Here is a 13,033-nt window from a genome sequence, read left to right as displayed (position 1 = left end):
ATTTTATAAACAAAACTTAACCAAACCCTCTACTTAATCTTTGGCAGGCTATTTGTCTGTTGAATTTGAGATTCTAAAATGTCTATCTTAGTCTAAACATATTTTAGAAATCCTTCTAAAAAAGCAGCTTGTTTGGTCAGCCCTTTTAAACGATCAAGGCTGCTACTATGCAGAGATTGAAAAGCTACAGTAAAATAATAATAAAATAAAAGTTCTCCTATGAAATATTCCTAAGATTAAATGACAAAAGCTACAAACTGAGGAGATCTACTGCAGCTTCTCACAGAAAATCTACAAGTTTTGGTAGCTGAAGATCTCACTGTCTCGTAATAACATTCATTGGTCGGCTGTGCCAGCATGAAGACCCCATTCCAAGTGTGCATTGTTTCCTCGCTTGCTCATGCACAAGATTATAGCACCAAGCCACAAGCTTTGTGAATTATGGCCTCCAAATGCATCAGTTACTCTGTAGATGCTGACATTTTACAAGATACAAACTGTTTTTGCTTCAAACATCACTTGACCTTAAAACCTGTACATCATTAAAATGCAGGATACTCTGTGATGCATCTTCCAAGCTGTAGAACGCTCAAACACATGGAGATAGCAGGTTCCTGAACAGGTCAATACATCACTGCAAAAGTCCTCTGCTGAAAGCTGATCTCCTTTGTGAAATGTACATGTTCTCTGAAAACCTCCAAAAAAAACACTGATTGTAGTTTTATTTTGTTGTTGTTCCTTATTGCATTCAGGTTTAGTCCATGTGCACTAAATCATTTCTGAAACTTTTCTCTTATTAAATACAGCTGTGGCATAACTGTTAGAATGTGGTGATGTCATTACAATTACAATAACAAAACATGCACACACCCACACACACCTTCCCACCTGTTCCTGTGCAAATCCCACTGGTTCTGTGCAAAGATATATCAATGTTGCCATATGCCTCCTATGAGCATTGAATCCAATTTGAATCCATCTGCTTCCTCATCATCATCACAAATTTGTTCAGGCATTTTGTGTAAGGGGCCTTAATTATCTTACTGCTCTCGATCCTTCACTTTGTCATGCGCCTGTCAGGAATAATGAGAAGGCAATGTGTCATGAAGGGAGTCAGGGCCAGATGATAAAGTACTCTTCATAATGAAGCTGGTGCACCAACATGTGTGCTCCAACATTCTCAGCTAGAACTGCTCACCTTGACAAAGTTTGCAACCCAATTATCATGTGCATGGATTCCATGTTGATGTGGACATGCACTTCGAATAAGGGCCCAGGGTAAGGAATGTGCTGTTTAAATATAGCCTTTGAATATTTAACATTACTTTTAAAGCAGATAGCAGGTTGTTATTACCACTTAAGGTATCCGATTACGCAAATGGCTTGATGTATGGTCTACTATTGACCTGTTTGCAGTGCTTAATCTGTCCATTTCAAACCTATATCGTCAAAACGGTGCTAGCACACCGCCAGTGCTGATATAAGTGAAATTATTGATGCATGCAGGATTTCTAGGAGATAAGCTGAAAGCAATAAATAACGTCATGACAGATTTACAGCTTTGCGCTAATACTGTTTCTACTTTAAATAGCACGTTTGGTTGGAGCAAATCCTTAAGAAGAATTTCAGGGACAGTTATGTATGTGTGCTGGTGTTGAAACAATACACAGCACAAGTGAGAAACCTGCTCTGCTTTAAGCAGAACAGATCCATTTTTAAACAAAACAGAAGAGGTATTTATTTAAAACAAGATAGAAAAAAAAACAGAAAATGTCATGATTCTGTGTGGGCAATGCAAAACTAAATCATAAGACAATCCCATATGATGTCCTTCCTCAATCAGTGTTTGTTTTAGCATTGCCAGCATTTCCTCTGTGTGTATTAAATTAGGGACCAAGGAGTTTTTCAAACCCAGAATCCCCTAGTTTATTAAGCAAACTACTTATATCAAAAATACATAATATACTTTATAAAACCAGCTGTAAAAATACAAGTGAAACTGATATACTGTTAAAGATATTCCATTCTACAGTGAGTAGCATGACAATAATACAGATGTCTATATTCAGTATTCCTATTACAGGGTTTCAAGACAGAAGAATAATCACTTTCATTCCATGTTTGGATGTGCATACTATAACACAGAATTCCTGTTCCATTCTGGATATAATTCTTCAACATACAGTATGGGATGCAGACATCTGGAATACTGAAAAATGAAAATCTGTTTCCAAAATGTGTTTTTTTCTTTTTTTTTTTTTCGCTTGACTGAAATGGCCAGCATTGCCAATAAAAAATAATTCCTGCTTGCAAATGGACTGAGTCTGGACTATAACATTAGGAGAAGCTATGGAACAACAGGGCCCCCTGTAAGGAGTGGAGCTGAAGCAATGGAAAGCTGCACCTCCTCATTTACTGACACTTCCCTGGCTGCTGATACACCGCATGATCCATCCAGCTAACTCTCTGCTCCTCTCTTACTATAATCTTACCGGGGATACCAAAGTATGCAGGTTCAGGCTCTCAACGTCAGCCCAGTGAAATAACGGGGGGGGGGGGCTGTAGTAGATTAAGATACTATGAACGTGACCATCCAGCGATTATATCACAAAGCAATTCTAGCAAGGATGTGGTGTTGCTCTATAAAAAAATGTATATGATCGCTATTTTTAAACAACTGTTGTGGGTAATAGGACTATATAGGTGCCACTTAAATCACTTTTGGACAGCGCACTGCGGTAAGTTCTTTTTATAAAATAACAGTGGAAATATAGATATATTCTCATATTGAGTGGAGAGCATGTACACAGCACAATCCATCACAAATCAAATAACACATCGAGCTGACTGACTGATCTAACTTTTATAGTCATTTTAATAGACACTTTTGAAGTAAAAGCGAGATAAATTGCGCGAACCGTTGGCTATGTCACCACACAGAATACCCTTCTGATGCTATAACACCGTAAGAACTGATTTCAAATTGTCACTCCACACAGCACGCAAACAAATCTACCAAATGAGGAATTCGCGTCATTTTTTGTGAAAGGGAAAATAAAAACTGTCATAAAAATATTACATTGAAAGGAAAGGCCTTGGTTATAATGGTTATGTCTAGTTCCTGAGATCATTTATCTTGTGATCTCGACAACGGTTTGATATGTCGAGATCCCAGAGATATATTTTGTAATTACGTTGACTTTATCATGAAAACTGTATTTACATTGGAAGAGTTTATCACAAACACAAAACAAATGTTTTAACAAGTGCAAAAAAAAAAAAAAAAACACTGAACGATGTTTGTTCCGTCAGTCTTTTCCCTTACAAATTGTCCCATCAGAATGAAAGAAAGAAAAAAAAGGGAAGTTCACGGACGCTGTTCAGAGAAAATGTACTTGCCAGAATGCAACACAGAACAGGACCACCTTTCCAGTTTTTCACACTTCAAACCCGAATCCTGGTGTGTGTACCTTGGCAAGAGAGACATACTTTCCGCTGTGTTTTCATTTCACTTAAATCCGCAGGTATACTCGATTATGAACAGCCGTTTCATTAAGGCTGGTTTTTGCTGAGATCGTGTCTGATTTAAATGAGACGACGTCCGGTTTACTCTCCATCATTCTGTTAACATGTTTTTAATTCGGTTCATTTCTCACTCTGTAAAACGAGTTAAAAGAACCAGACTGCTCTTTTTAAGATGGGAACCTGTCTAAAACACGCATGCAGTTGTAAGTCTGCCCCTGTTTACTCTTTATCAAATTATTACACATTCTATACATACTAAGCAGGTCTGGGTTATTTTTAAAGATACTAGGTGTATAGTGTAGTCATGGTGTAGCATGTGCTTTTTAACCCATGCAGCATACAGTACTTTATTATCTAAAAGCACAGAGAGCAGACATGTGCATTACAGATATTAACCCTACACAGCACTGCATCAGCAAGATCATTATTCCCATTTCTACAGTCAGGATTGACTTGTTTGGCACCATTGTTAGGTTAATTTAAAAACGAGGTCGGGGTTTGTGTATGAATGATACAGTGCTAAACAGTTCACAGACAACTTGGCCCAACAAAGGCCCAAACTAATCTCGTCCCCAGGTCAAGTCGGCCCCTGTGGAATCAAATGGAATACTCATCTTTCAGGACCGTGACCTTTCTTCTTTTTCGTTAATCTTTCTTATCTGTGTATACTGCTCTCGTTTCGATTTAAACTCACAGAAACGTTTTTTGTAAAGCTGTTTTTTGTAAAAAAAAAAAAAAAAACTGCTTAATTAAGAACATGTTTTGGAAAAGCAATCCAAAAATAGGCAGTGATCACAATTATCGTTCCATCCAAGAAAATAATACTAAATAGTAAAATAATATAATAATACAATTTAAAAAAAAGCTATATTCATCAGCCCCTGAAAGTATGACATTGTATTGATTGATCTGGGGTGCCGCATGTCTTTCTCATGCCAGATGCTTTGTCTGCTGCAAGACTGAAGGACACTATTCTTATCTCAGTGAAAAAAAAATGTGGACTATTATCCTCTAAATAAACATCGCGAGGAAGCTACTTTCTTCCAATTTAGAAACACATCAGAAACATAGCACGTATACTATTTTATACAATACAGACCCGTTCAGTGCAGTTCAAAGGAATCTAAATGTATTATTATTATTATTATTATTATTATTATTATTATTATTATGATTATTATGATTATTATTATTATTATTATTATTATTATTATTATTATAAAAAAGCATACAGCAAAGTGTGAGGATGAAAACAGAATGAGTTTATTTTGAATCTGTTATATTTCCAGTGCGTATTAAATAACGGCAGATGACTTGTAATGGTCATTAGAAAGTTTGTAATAGAAAGCTTGGGTTTTTCAATGATGTCATCAATACCCACTCTTTTACCAGCATATCATCGACCCCAAGACATCTATTAAAATATATAGTACGTTGCAGCTAATTATTAAAATATTGAGTCTTCATTTTATGAAATACTTTTCTTCTTCATTATAGAAACAGTAGAAGCAAAAACTGTTTTTTTTTTTTCATCAGAAAATTGACTCTCGCCAAAGATCTGCCTTTAAAAAAGAAATGTTTTTGAAAGACAGAAGGCATTAAAAGTCAGGCTGGCACCTGAAACAATGTTTACAGTAGAGAAAACTGGAAATCTATAGTGTTTAATTTTTTTATTAATCTGTTTTTATTTTATTTATTTATTTTTATAGGCTACAAACTAAGCTTTGCTTTCCAGTGGCGAATATTTGTAATTACATTTTTTGTTCGGTTATTTTTTTTTGTCCAGACTGTACCTTTTAATGAAGTGGAAATATAGTCAGTGGAGACTGAGATCAAATTTTCAAAAAGTTTCACAACGGAAAAAGATAAGCCTAGATTTCTTTTTTAAAAAAAACTTTTTTCGCATATATAGTAATGTTAATTGTTATGGAATGCACCGTTTCCGTGCACGTATAGAGAAGAAGATGCATTCCTATAGCATGCAATACGATACGCTTCAGCGTACCCACCGTCACGACATGTGGAGGCTCTCTCTCTCTCTCTCTCTCTCTCTGAAAGTCATTGCCCTGGAATTCAACAGAGCTGCTTCCTGTTAGAATGGAATTAAGCTTCCAAATGCGCGCAGCCTGCAGACAAGGGCTTTTCTATAAAAAACAAAAGGAGACAAAAAACCTCTGCAGCCCCCCCTGCCCCCCCCCCCGCGCGCACACACACACACACACACACACACGCGCGCACACACACGTGGTTTTCTGCAGCACATTCTACTACCACTGTTCAAACCATTAAAGAGCTTTGCCTGTCGACTTATACACAAACGAGAGTGTCTCCAGACATAGGAAGTGTGCGTTTTAATAACTGCAGAACTGCAAGGGCCCGATCTGCATTCTCTCAACTGCAGGGCACAGATCACAGGAGTGAATGTCTCCATGATAACCTGTGGTTCTTTATGAACACTGTTGTGCAGTCCACACAGTCACCCATGCCTGGATCCAATCAAAATAATTGCCAGTGTGAAAATACAGCTATGGTGGCTCAATAAACCAGTGTTTCATTCTGGTCTCTGTTCTGAGTTAAGGCCTGTCTTTTGATAGTAAAGAAAAAAAAAAAAAAAAAATTCTGACTAAATTAGAAACTTCTGCTCCAGAGACGTGGACAAAGATTTTCCCTCAAAACTGGTTGGAAAAGGTAGCATGAGGGTAGTTTAGATAAAAGGGGATCTCCCATAATGGGAAACAATTAGATAATAATAGGTGTACTGAGGTTCATCGAAAAAGAGCCCCACTCTGCTGCTTCTGATTACTACTGTGTGCAACTCATAAGCAAGTAGTTTTTAACTAAACCATCAGGGGAACACCGTGATGTGTGCTACGATTTTAGAAACTAATTTACCTTGGCATGCAAACTTATTGCTGAACTTTTAAAAGCATGCAATGCACCATTTGATTTGGGTTCCCTTTCTCTCACCTTGTACTATGTGTGTGTGTGTGTGTGCCAGTCCATGTGACAAATGATGAGCAATTTTCAAGACTACACTAATGATAGGAAGTACATTTAGCAAAAATAAATAAATAAATACTGCATAAAAGTGTATGGCTTGCGACAGATCCCAAAGCTTGAAAAAAAAAACATGCATGTAAAGAAATACTAATCATATCAAGCACCCCATAGTGCTGAAAGACTAAACGAAACTGAAACCATTTTGTAGCTTTTGTCATTAAATTACATTGTCAGAATAATAATAATAATAATAATAATAATAATAATAATAATAATAATAATAATAATAATAATGCTGAATGCGCTATAAATTCCGTGCAGTTAAATCGTTACAGGCAGACAGATAGATTTTGAAGCAAGATTGTGGTTGTGGGCCAGCTGTGTTTCCACAGAACTGCATTACTTCATGCGGCATCTTTAGAGAGCCAGCGAGAGCATGAGAAAAGCCTGGTGACTGTGTTTTATTAGGGCCTGATTGATTGCAGCATTCTGATCATGTCTCTCCTGCTGTATTTCTGTCAGCAGTGTGTTCTTCCAATCGAAGGAAATAATCTGACTTCATGCTTAATAGAACAGATGCTATTTTATTTATATGTATCTACGCCATATGGGTTCAACGAGCTGGGCTTTTTTTTTTTTTTTACAGCACGATAAAATGCTACTGTTATGATTGACAAAATATGTTTTCAAACTGTTACTACGCCCTCTAGTGGTAGCACATAGACAAGCATGGAGCGCTGACAGAATTACTGCAACTTTGTATTACCTTTTAAAGCAGGGGTATAAATAGGGCTTCTGATGTTCGGTTTTAACAGATAAAACCCGATAAAACACCCCCGGTATAAAAATAAATTAAATCGGTGGATAACCAATAAACACCGGAAAACACTGTAAAACTGTGGAAATGGTTGATCAATTCACGTTGACTTTACCCTTTTCACATTTAAAAAAAATAAAACCTACTACAAAAATAATAATAAATACATTTCCCAGTGCTGCTGGGCAATGTCCCGCCTTCTTGAATTGTATCTATCATTGATTGGTTCTGAATACTGTAAACCCGCCCCAACTACTGAGTGACAGCACATTCCTACATTTCTATTGGAGACTCCACGAGATTACAATCAGGGTGGAGGCTTGTTGGCGGGATTTAAAGGTGTATTACAGTTAAAACATGGAGGATTTAAAACAGAATTGTGGCGAAGTGTACAAAAATGCCTACACCCGTGACCATAGGGAAGACAGCAAAGAAAGTACAACTTAAGTGTGCAAGTACTGTCGAGTTACATATTTTGACACACACACAAAAAAAAACCGCGCAAGCATTTTGGAAAGTAACCGAAAAAACTAATTTCATACAGTATGTCAACAACGAAAGCCCCAGAAAAAAAAAAAAACCGATTTACATAAAACTCAAAAATACCAAAAAAATATCACCGAAAAATACAATTAATAAAACCCGAAAAACAGAAGGCCTAGGTATAATGCATTTGCACACACACAGGTTTGCATTCCTGTATGTGTGTTTACTTCTCATTGACTCTCACTATATTTTTATTTATTATTTCTAACTCCAGTCAAACAAAACTCCACACGAGTGAAAGTCGACAACAAATATTTTGGCTTTTTTTTTTTTTTTAAAGGCATGTTTGGTTCTTAAAAAGGTGTTTTACAAAGTGGGGAAGTCCCTACAACGTCGTTTTTTTAGGAGTTACTATCTTTGTGGGGACGTTTTCTCAAATTGATAGTAATACCTGCCCACCACACACACAAAGACACAAACATATAATTGCGTGTTTTATTGTAGCACCATTAGATAATGCCAAAAATGTGAAGCGAGCTAAATGAGTATTTCCAAAAAGATGATCCAGTAAAAACAAATAGTCAGTAACTGGGACTAAAGAAACAAACAGACTGTTCTTCAAACGAGGTTTCCCAATTGCATATCAGTCTGATCCATAGCAGTATAGGAATGAAAGACAAAGCATTTAAAATTCAGTTTAATTAAGTTTTCAGTGTTGACTTAAAGTCTTCAACTGATGTAGCACTTCTGATATGAGGCGTCTATACGAAAGTTGTTTTTGTGAAGGTTTGTAATACTCTTAAAAGCATCATGTATCTGTGTTGCCGGTCAGGCACACTGCGGTCTCTGTTATGATTCACAGTGAGATCCTATTAGATTTCCACTGCAGGTTAAGACACCAGTATGGGCTGACCCAGGAGCATACACTGATAGACTGGGGCTACAGGCAGAGAACTAGCCACCGCCACTGCTCAAGAATGCGGCTTCTCTGAAAAAAGAACAAACACAAAGGATGAAACTGTAGAGGCGTGCTGAGAGATGTGACCTGGCTTGACATTATGTAGGACAAAGATTAGTCATCTGCTGTTTGCCTTCTACAGCAGTATTCATTAAAACTGTATTCATAATGCTGGTATATACACGTCTTATTATAATATCATAAATATGGTCCATAAAGATATAGACATATTATTTATTTCTTAGCAGACGATCTTATCCAGGGCGACGTATAATTATATATATATATATATATATATATATATATATATATATATATATATATATATATATATATATATATATATATATGTGTGTGTGTGTGTGTGTGTGTGTGTGTGTGTGTGTGTGTGTGTGTGTGTGTGTGTGCTCTGTCTTTCGGTTGAGATGTTGTTGTAAGTGACTCTGCAGCTGATGCATAGTTCACACACCCTATAGCCTCTGTAAGTCGCCTCGGATAAAGGCGTCTGCTAAATAAACTAATAATATAAGGCTAAATAGATACTCAGTTTTGTCTTTGATTGAAAACGAATGCAGTTATATAAACTTACATAATGGTATATCCTCTGTAAAATTACACCCCTTTTATGTAAGATGAAACTAGCAAGGAACAACTAAGGTGTAAGGGAGCGATCACGTTTACATTGAGTCAGTAATGTATTATATAATGTCGTCCTAGACGGAACAAACGTGCTACAGTTTTAATAAGAGGGTCCCACTTAGGGTTCTTTCAGAAATTGCTCTTTTCCTTTTAAGTGACGGAGCTGTGCTGTAATTTGAGAGCAGACATATCCAAGGGATATCATTAGCCAACCAAAGAGTCTGTCTTCGCTATCCAGATGTTGAAGTAGCAGAAGAGACGGCCAAAGACACTACAAAACCATTCCCTAATCCAACTCTCTACTCCTTCAAGCCTGAAAACATCCTCGGTAAATTCAACAGCCAAGAAAAAAAACACAGACATTTCATCCTGCAGCCATAGATGTTGTTGTTGTTATCCAGAGCGGAACTATTCTTATCACAGAGGGTATCACGGGGGAAATCATCTTAAAAACGTTTTCCTGTTTGTTTTACGCCTGTTTTTTTCTGTTTGTTTGTTTGTTTGTTTGTTTTCTCATTTTGTATTTATTTATTTATTTATTTTTTTTTGCAAACTTGATAAGCTCGCAGGATTTAGGATTGACTTGTTTACTGGAAAGCCTTGTGATGTTTTGCAAGCAAATCGTTATTAAATATTTTGCAGCCGTGTGTTTATTGAAACCCTGATAGCCTTTGCAAAGGATTATACGCGTTTTAACTATATTATATATAGAGTAAAACACACACACACACACACACACACACACACACACACACACACACACACACACACACACACACACACACAAACTATAACTTTTGATATTAAGATCATTAAAAAAATGTTTGAGTTTGTGTTTAAGTTGCTGTTGGCTGCTAGTATTTCTCTGTTGCCCGTATGCTGTGATTTTTATAATGGACCACTATTACCAGAAATGTCAAACGGGACTCTGCACCACTACTTTGTCCCAGATGGAAATTACGAGGAAAACGACGACCCGGACATCTGCCAGATGCTTTTTAAAATGACTGACCATAGAACGTGCGGAATGGAGCAAGACCAGGACTCGGTGATCCGAGACGACTTTACAGTCATAAAGCGGCAGATTGAGGATGCCGGGCGGGTGCTGGAGGGAGTCGGCAAGAGCATCTCGTACGATTTGGACGGGGAAGAGAGCTACAGCAATTACCTGAGGAGGGAGACGTCACAGATCGAGGAAGCATTTACCAATTCCGAGAAATCTTTAATCGAACTGGAAGTGAAGTTTAAACAGAGCCAGGAGAACGAACTGAAAGAGGAGCATCGCATCAACGATGACTTTTTGGACATGATAGTGCACACCCGCGGCGTCCTGACAGGCACGTTGGATACATACGTCGGGCTAAAGGATAAACATGAGCTCCTCTCTCTGACAATAAGGAGCCACGGGACAAGGTTAGGCAGACTCAAGAACGAGTATGTGAAAGAGCATTCTTAACGACATGATAATATAATACACGTGTGTGTGAAATAACACAGGTTTTAACCATGATTCGAAGCATGAATGCTTCCAAAAAGTGTTGCAACATTGGTATAGAAAACATTTAACACCAGTGCTTATTCCCTTTATGCGTCTGTCAAAAGTAGTGTACGGTTGCTATATTGCAATCTTCTGCTCTGTCTATAGGTTCAATGCCAGAATGAGACTTGAAGGTTGTGCTTGTTTTCAAAAGGTAAAATGATGTTATTCTCTACCTTAGCTAAAGTGCTTGCTTAACATGTATGCACCTGATGTCATACTAATTATTATTATTATTATTATTATTATTAGTAGTAGTAGTAGTAGTAGTAGTAGTAGTATTATAAATAAAAATGTAATAATGAATTTAGACAAACGTTTTGATCTTAATCAATGTCTACCTATGTTGCTACATATCTTTTCATGTCACTATTATTATTATTATTATTATTATTATTATTATTATTATTATTATTATTATTATTATTATTGCTTGATTGAGTTTATCTGCAATATGCATGCAAGTTACTATTTGAAATATGAATTTACAGTCCTCTGTTATTTTAACACATTCTATCAGGTAGTCCCTTCTAAAATAAATATACTCCACGGACAAGGCAAAGACTTGAATCGGCTTATTTGTGTTATTGGAAAACACTTGTAAAACATGATCATTCAGAATGCTATGCATAGGTTTCAGTAGAACAATTCAGTACTGAACAGATCATGAGGTGCTGTAGCTGCAGTCCTGCATGAGCATCATGACCATTGAGCATTACTGCAAAGTAAAAAAGAAATACTAATTCAGCATTAATATTGAAGTACTTTGGAGTAGATTCATAAAAAAATAAACATTAAAAGGCAATAGAACAGTCCAGTATTTGTGTACACCATTCTACAAATATACTTAATATATTTGTAGTATTGCATGCCATTTCTAGAATCCTGGTCCTACATATTATAATATATATTAAAAGGCCATTGCTAAGTTATTGCAATTTCTACCAAAGCTATTCAATGCTTTGCCCTGTGCTAAATTGGATTTGGTGCACATCAAAGTGAGTTATGTTTTTCTCCAGGGGTATTTGCTACATATACTGCAGATGTCTTCACCCAACCAAAGCCTGATTCAGAAGCACTTTGGCCCATATTCACAAAGCATCTTCCACCGTGCTTAAATAACACATGTTTTATTTTTCTAAAAAAAGAAAACAAAATGTTGGCCTTACAAAGCTTGAAAAAACAAAGTCAGGATGTTAATTTAAGAGCTCCTGCTAAAGCTGTTTGTGCAACAAATTGGCTACTTGTACAATTAAAAAGCGTGATGTGGTGAATTGTTTTGTGATCGTAATCCACTTTCTTAAGATTTTTAGTAGGAAAATAAAAATGTAATAATGAATTTAGACAAACGTTTTGATCTTAATCAACGTCTACCTATGTTGCTACATATCTTTTCATGTCACTATAACACTTTTCTAAATGAAAATATTGTATATACATTATAACATGAAAGAAAACTTTTGTTGTAATACAAATTGTTATATAAATGAGCTTTAACTTGTATTAATTTAATGCTGTGACTGTATATTTAATGAACACAAAAAAGGAAGAACTGTAATATTGTGTCAAATGTTCTCAGTATCCTATAATCATTCCTACTCATGATATTGCTCTATTCAACATAACAGGAATGATTTCAATCCAACATTGTATTCTACATGTTATTATTGGTTGAAATAAAGTTTTTTTTTTCTTTTAAGGATGAACTTGGAAAAATGTATTAATCATTGCTGGGTATTGTTGCTGGCTCTGTTTCCAATACCTTGCTGTCCATACAAATGAAAACAGCTTTCATTCACAGATAGCCCTTACAAAAAAAATTGAAACAAAACCATTGTGTTGCCATTATAATACCAGTGCATTGCAACCATAAAAAAAAGAAAAGAAAAACGCAGACAACAGCTTTAGATATAAAACACATATTACACAGTGGCCCTGTTACTGGAACTGATACATTTAGCAACGCCGTAGCCAGCTATGAGACACCCGAGGCACATGCCTCGGTTAAAATCATAAAATCTTTTTGCATTTCAAGTAAGTGGGAGACAAGCTGAATTTCATGCGTGATTGA

General features: G+C 36.3%; 1 protein-coding gene across 1 annotated transcript; it reads left to right on the top strand.

Annotated features, from left to right (window-relative positions):
- Positions 1-9,475: 9,475 nt before the first annotated feature.
- LOC117432150 (fin bud initiation factor-like) lies at positions 9,476-12,668 on the top strand. Its single transcript, XM_034053671.3, has one exon. It carries the CDS (start codon positions 10,246-10,248, stop codon positions 10,879-10,881), a length of 636 nt encoding a protein of 211 aa, XP_033909562.1. The 5' UTR covers positions 9,476-10,245; the 3' UTR covers positions 10,882-12,668.
- The last annotated feature ends 365 nt before the right edge of the window (positions 12,669-13,033 follow it).

This window comes from Acipenser ruthenus, chromosome 27, assembly GCF_902713425.1.
Source record: "Acipenser ruthenus chromosome 27, fAciRut3.2 maternal haplotype, whole genome shotgun sequence".
In the NCBI taxonomy this organism is placed as follows: domain Eukaryota; kingdom Metazoa; phylum Chordata; class Actinopteri; order Acipenseriformes; family Acipenseridae; genus Acipenser; species Acipenser ruthenus.
This window is presented reverse-complemented; position numbering and strand designations above follow the sequence as displayed.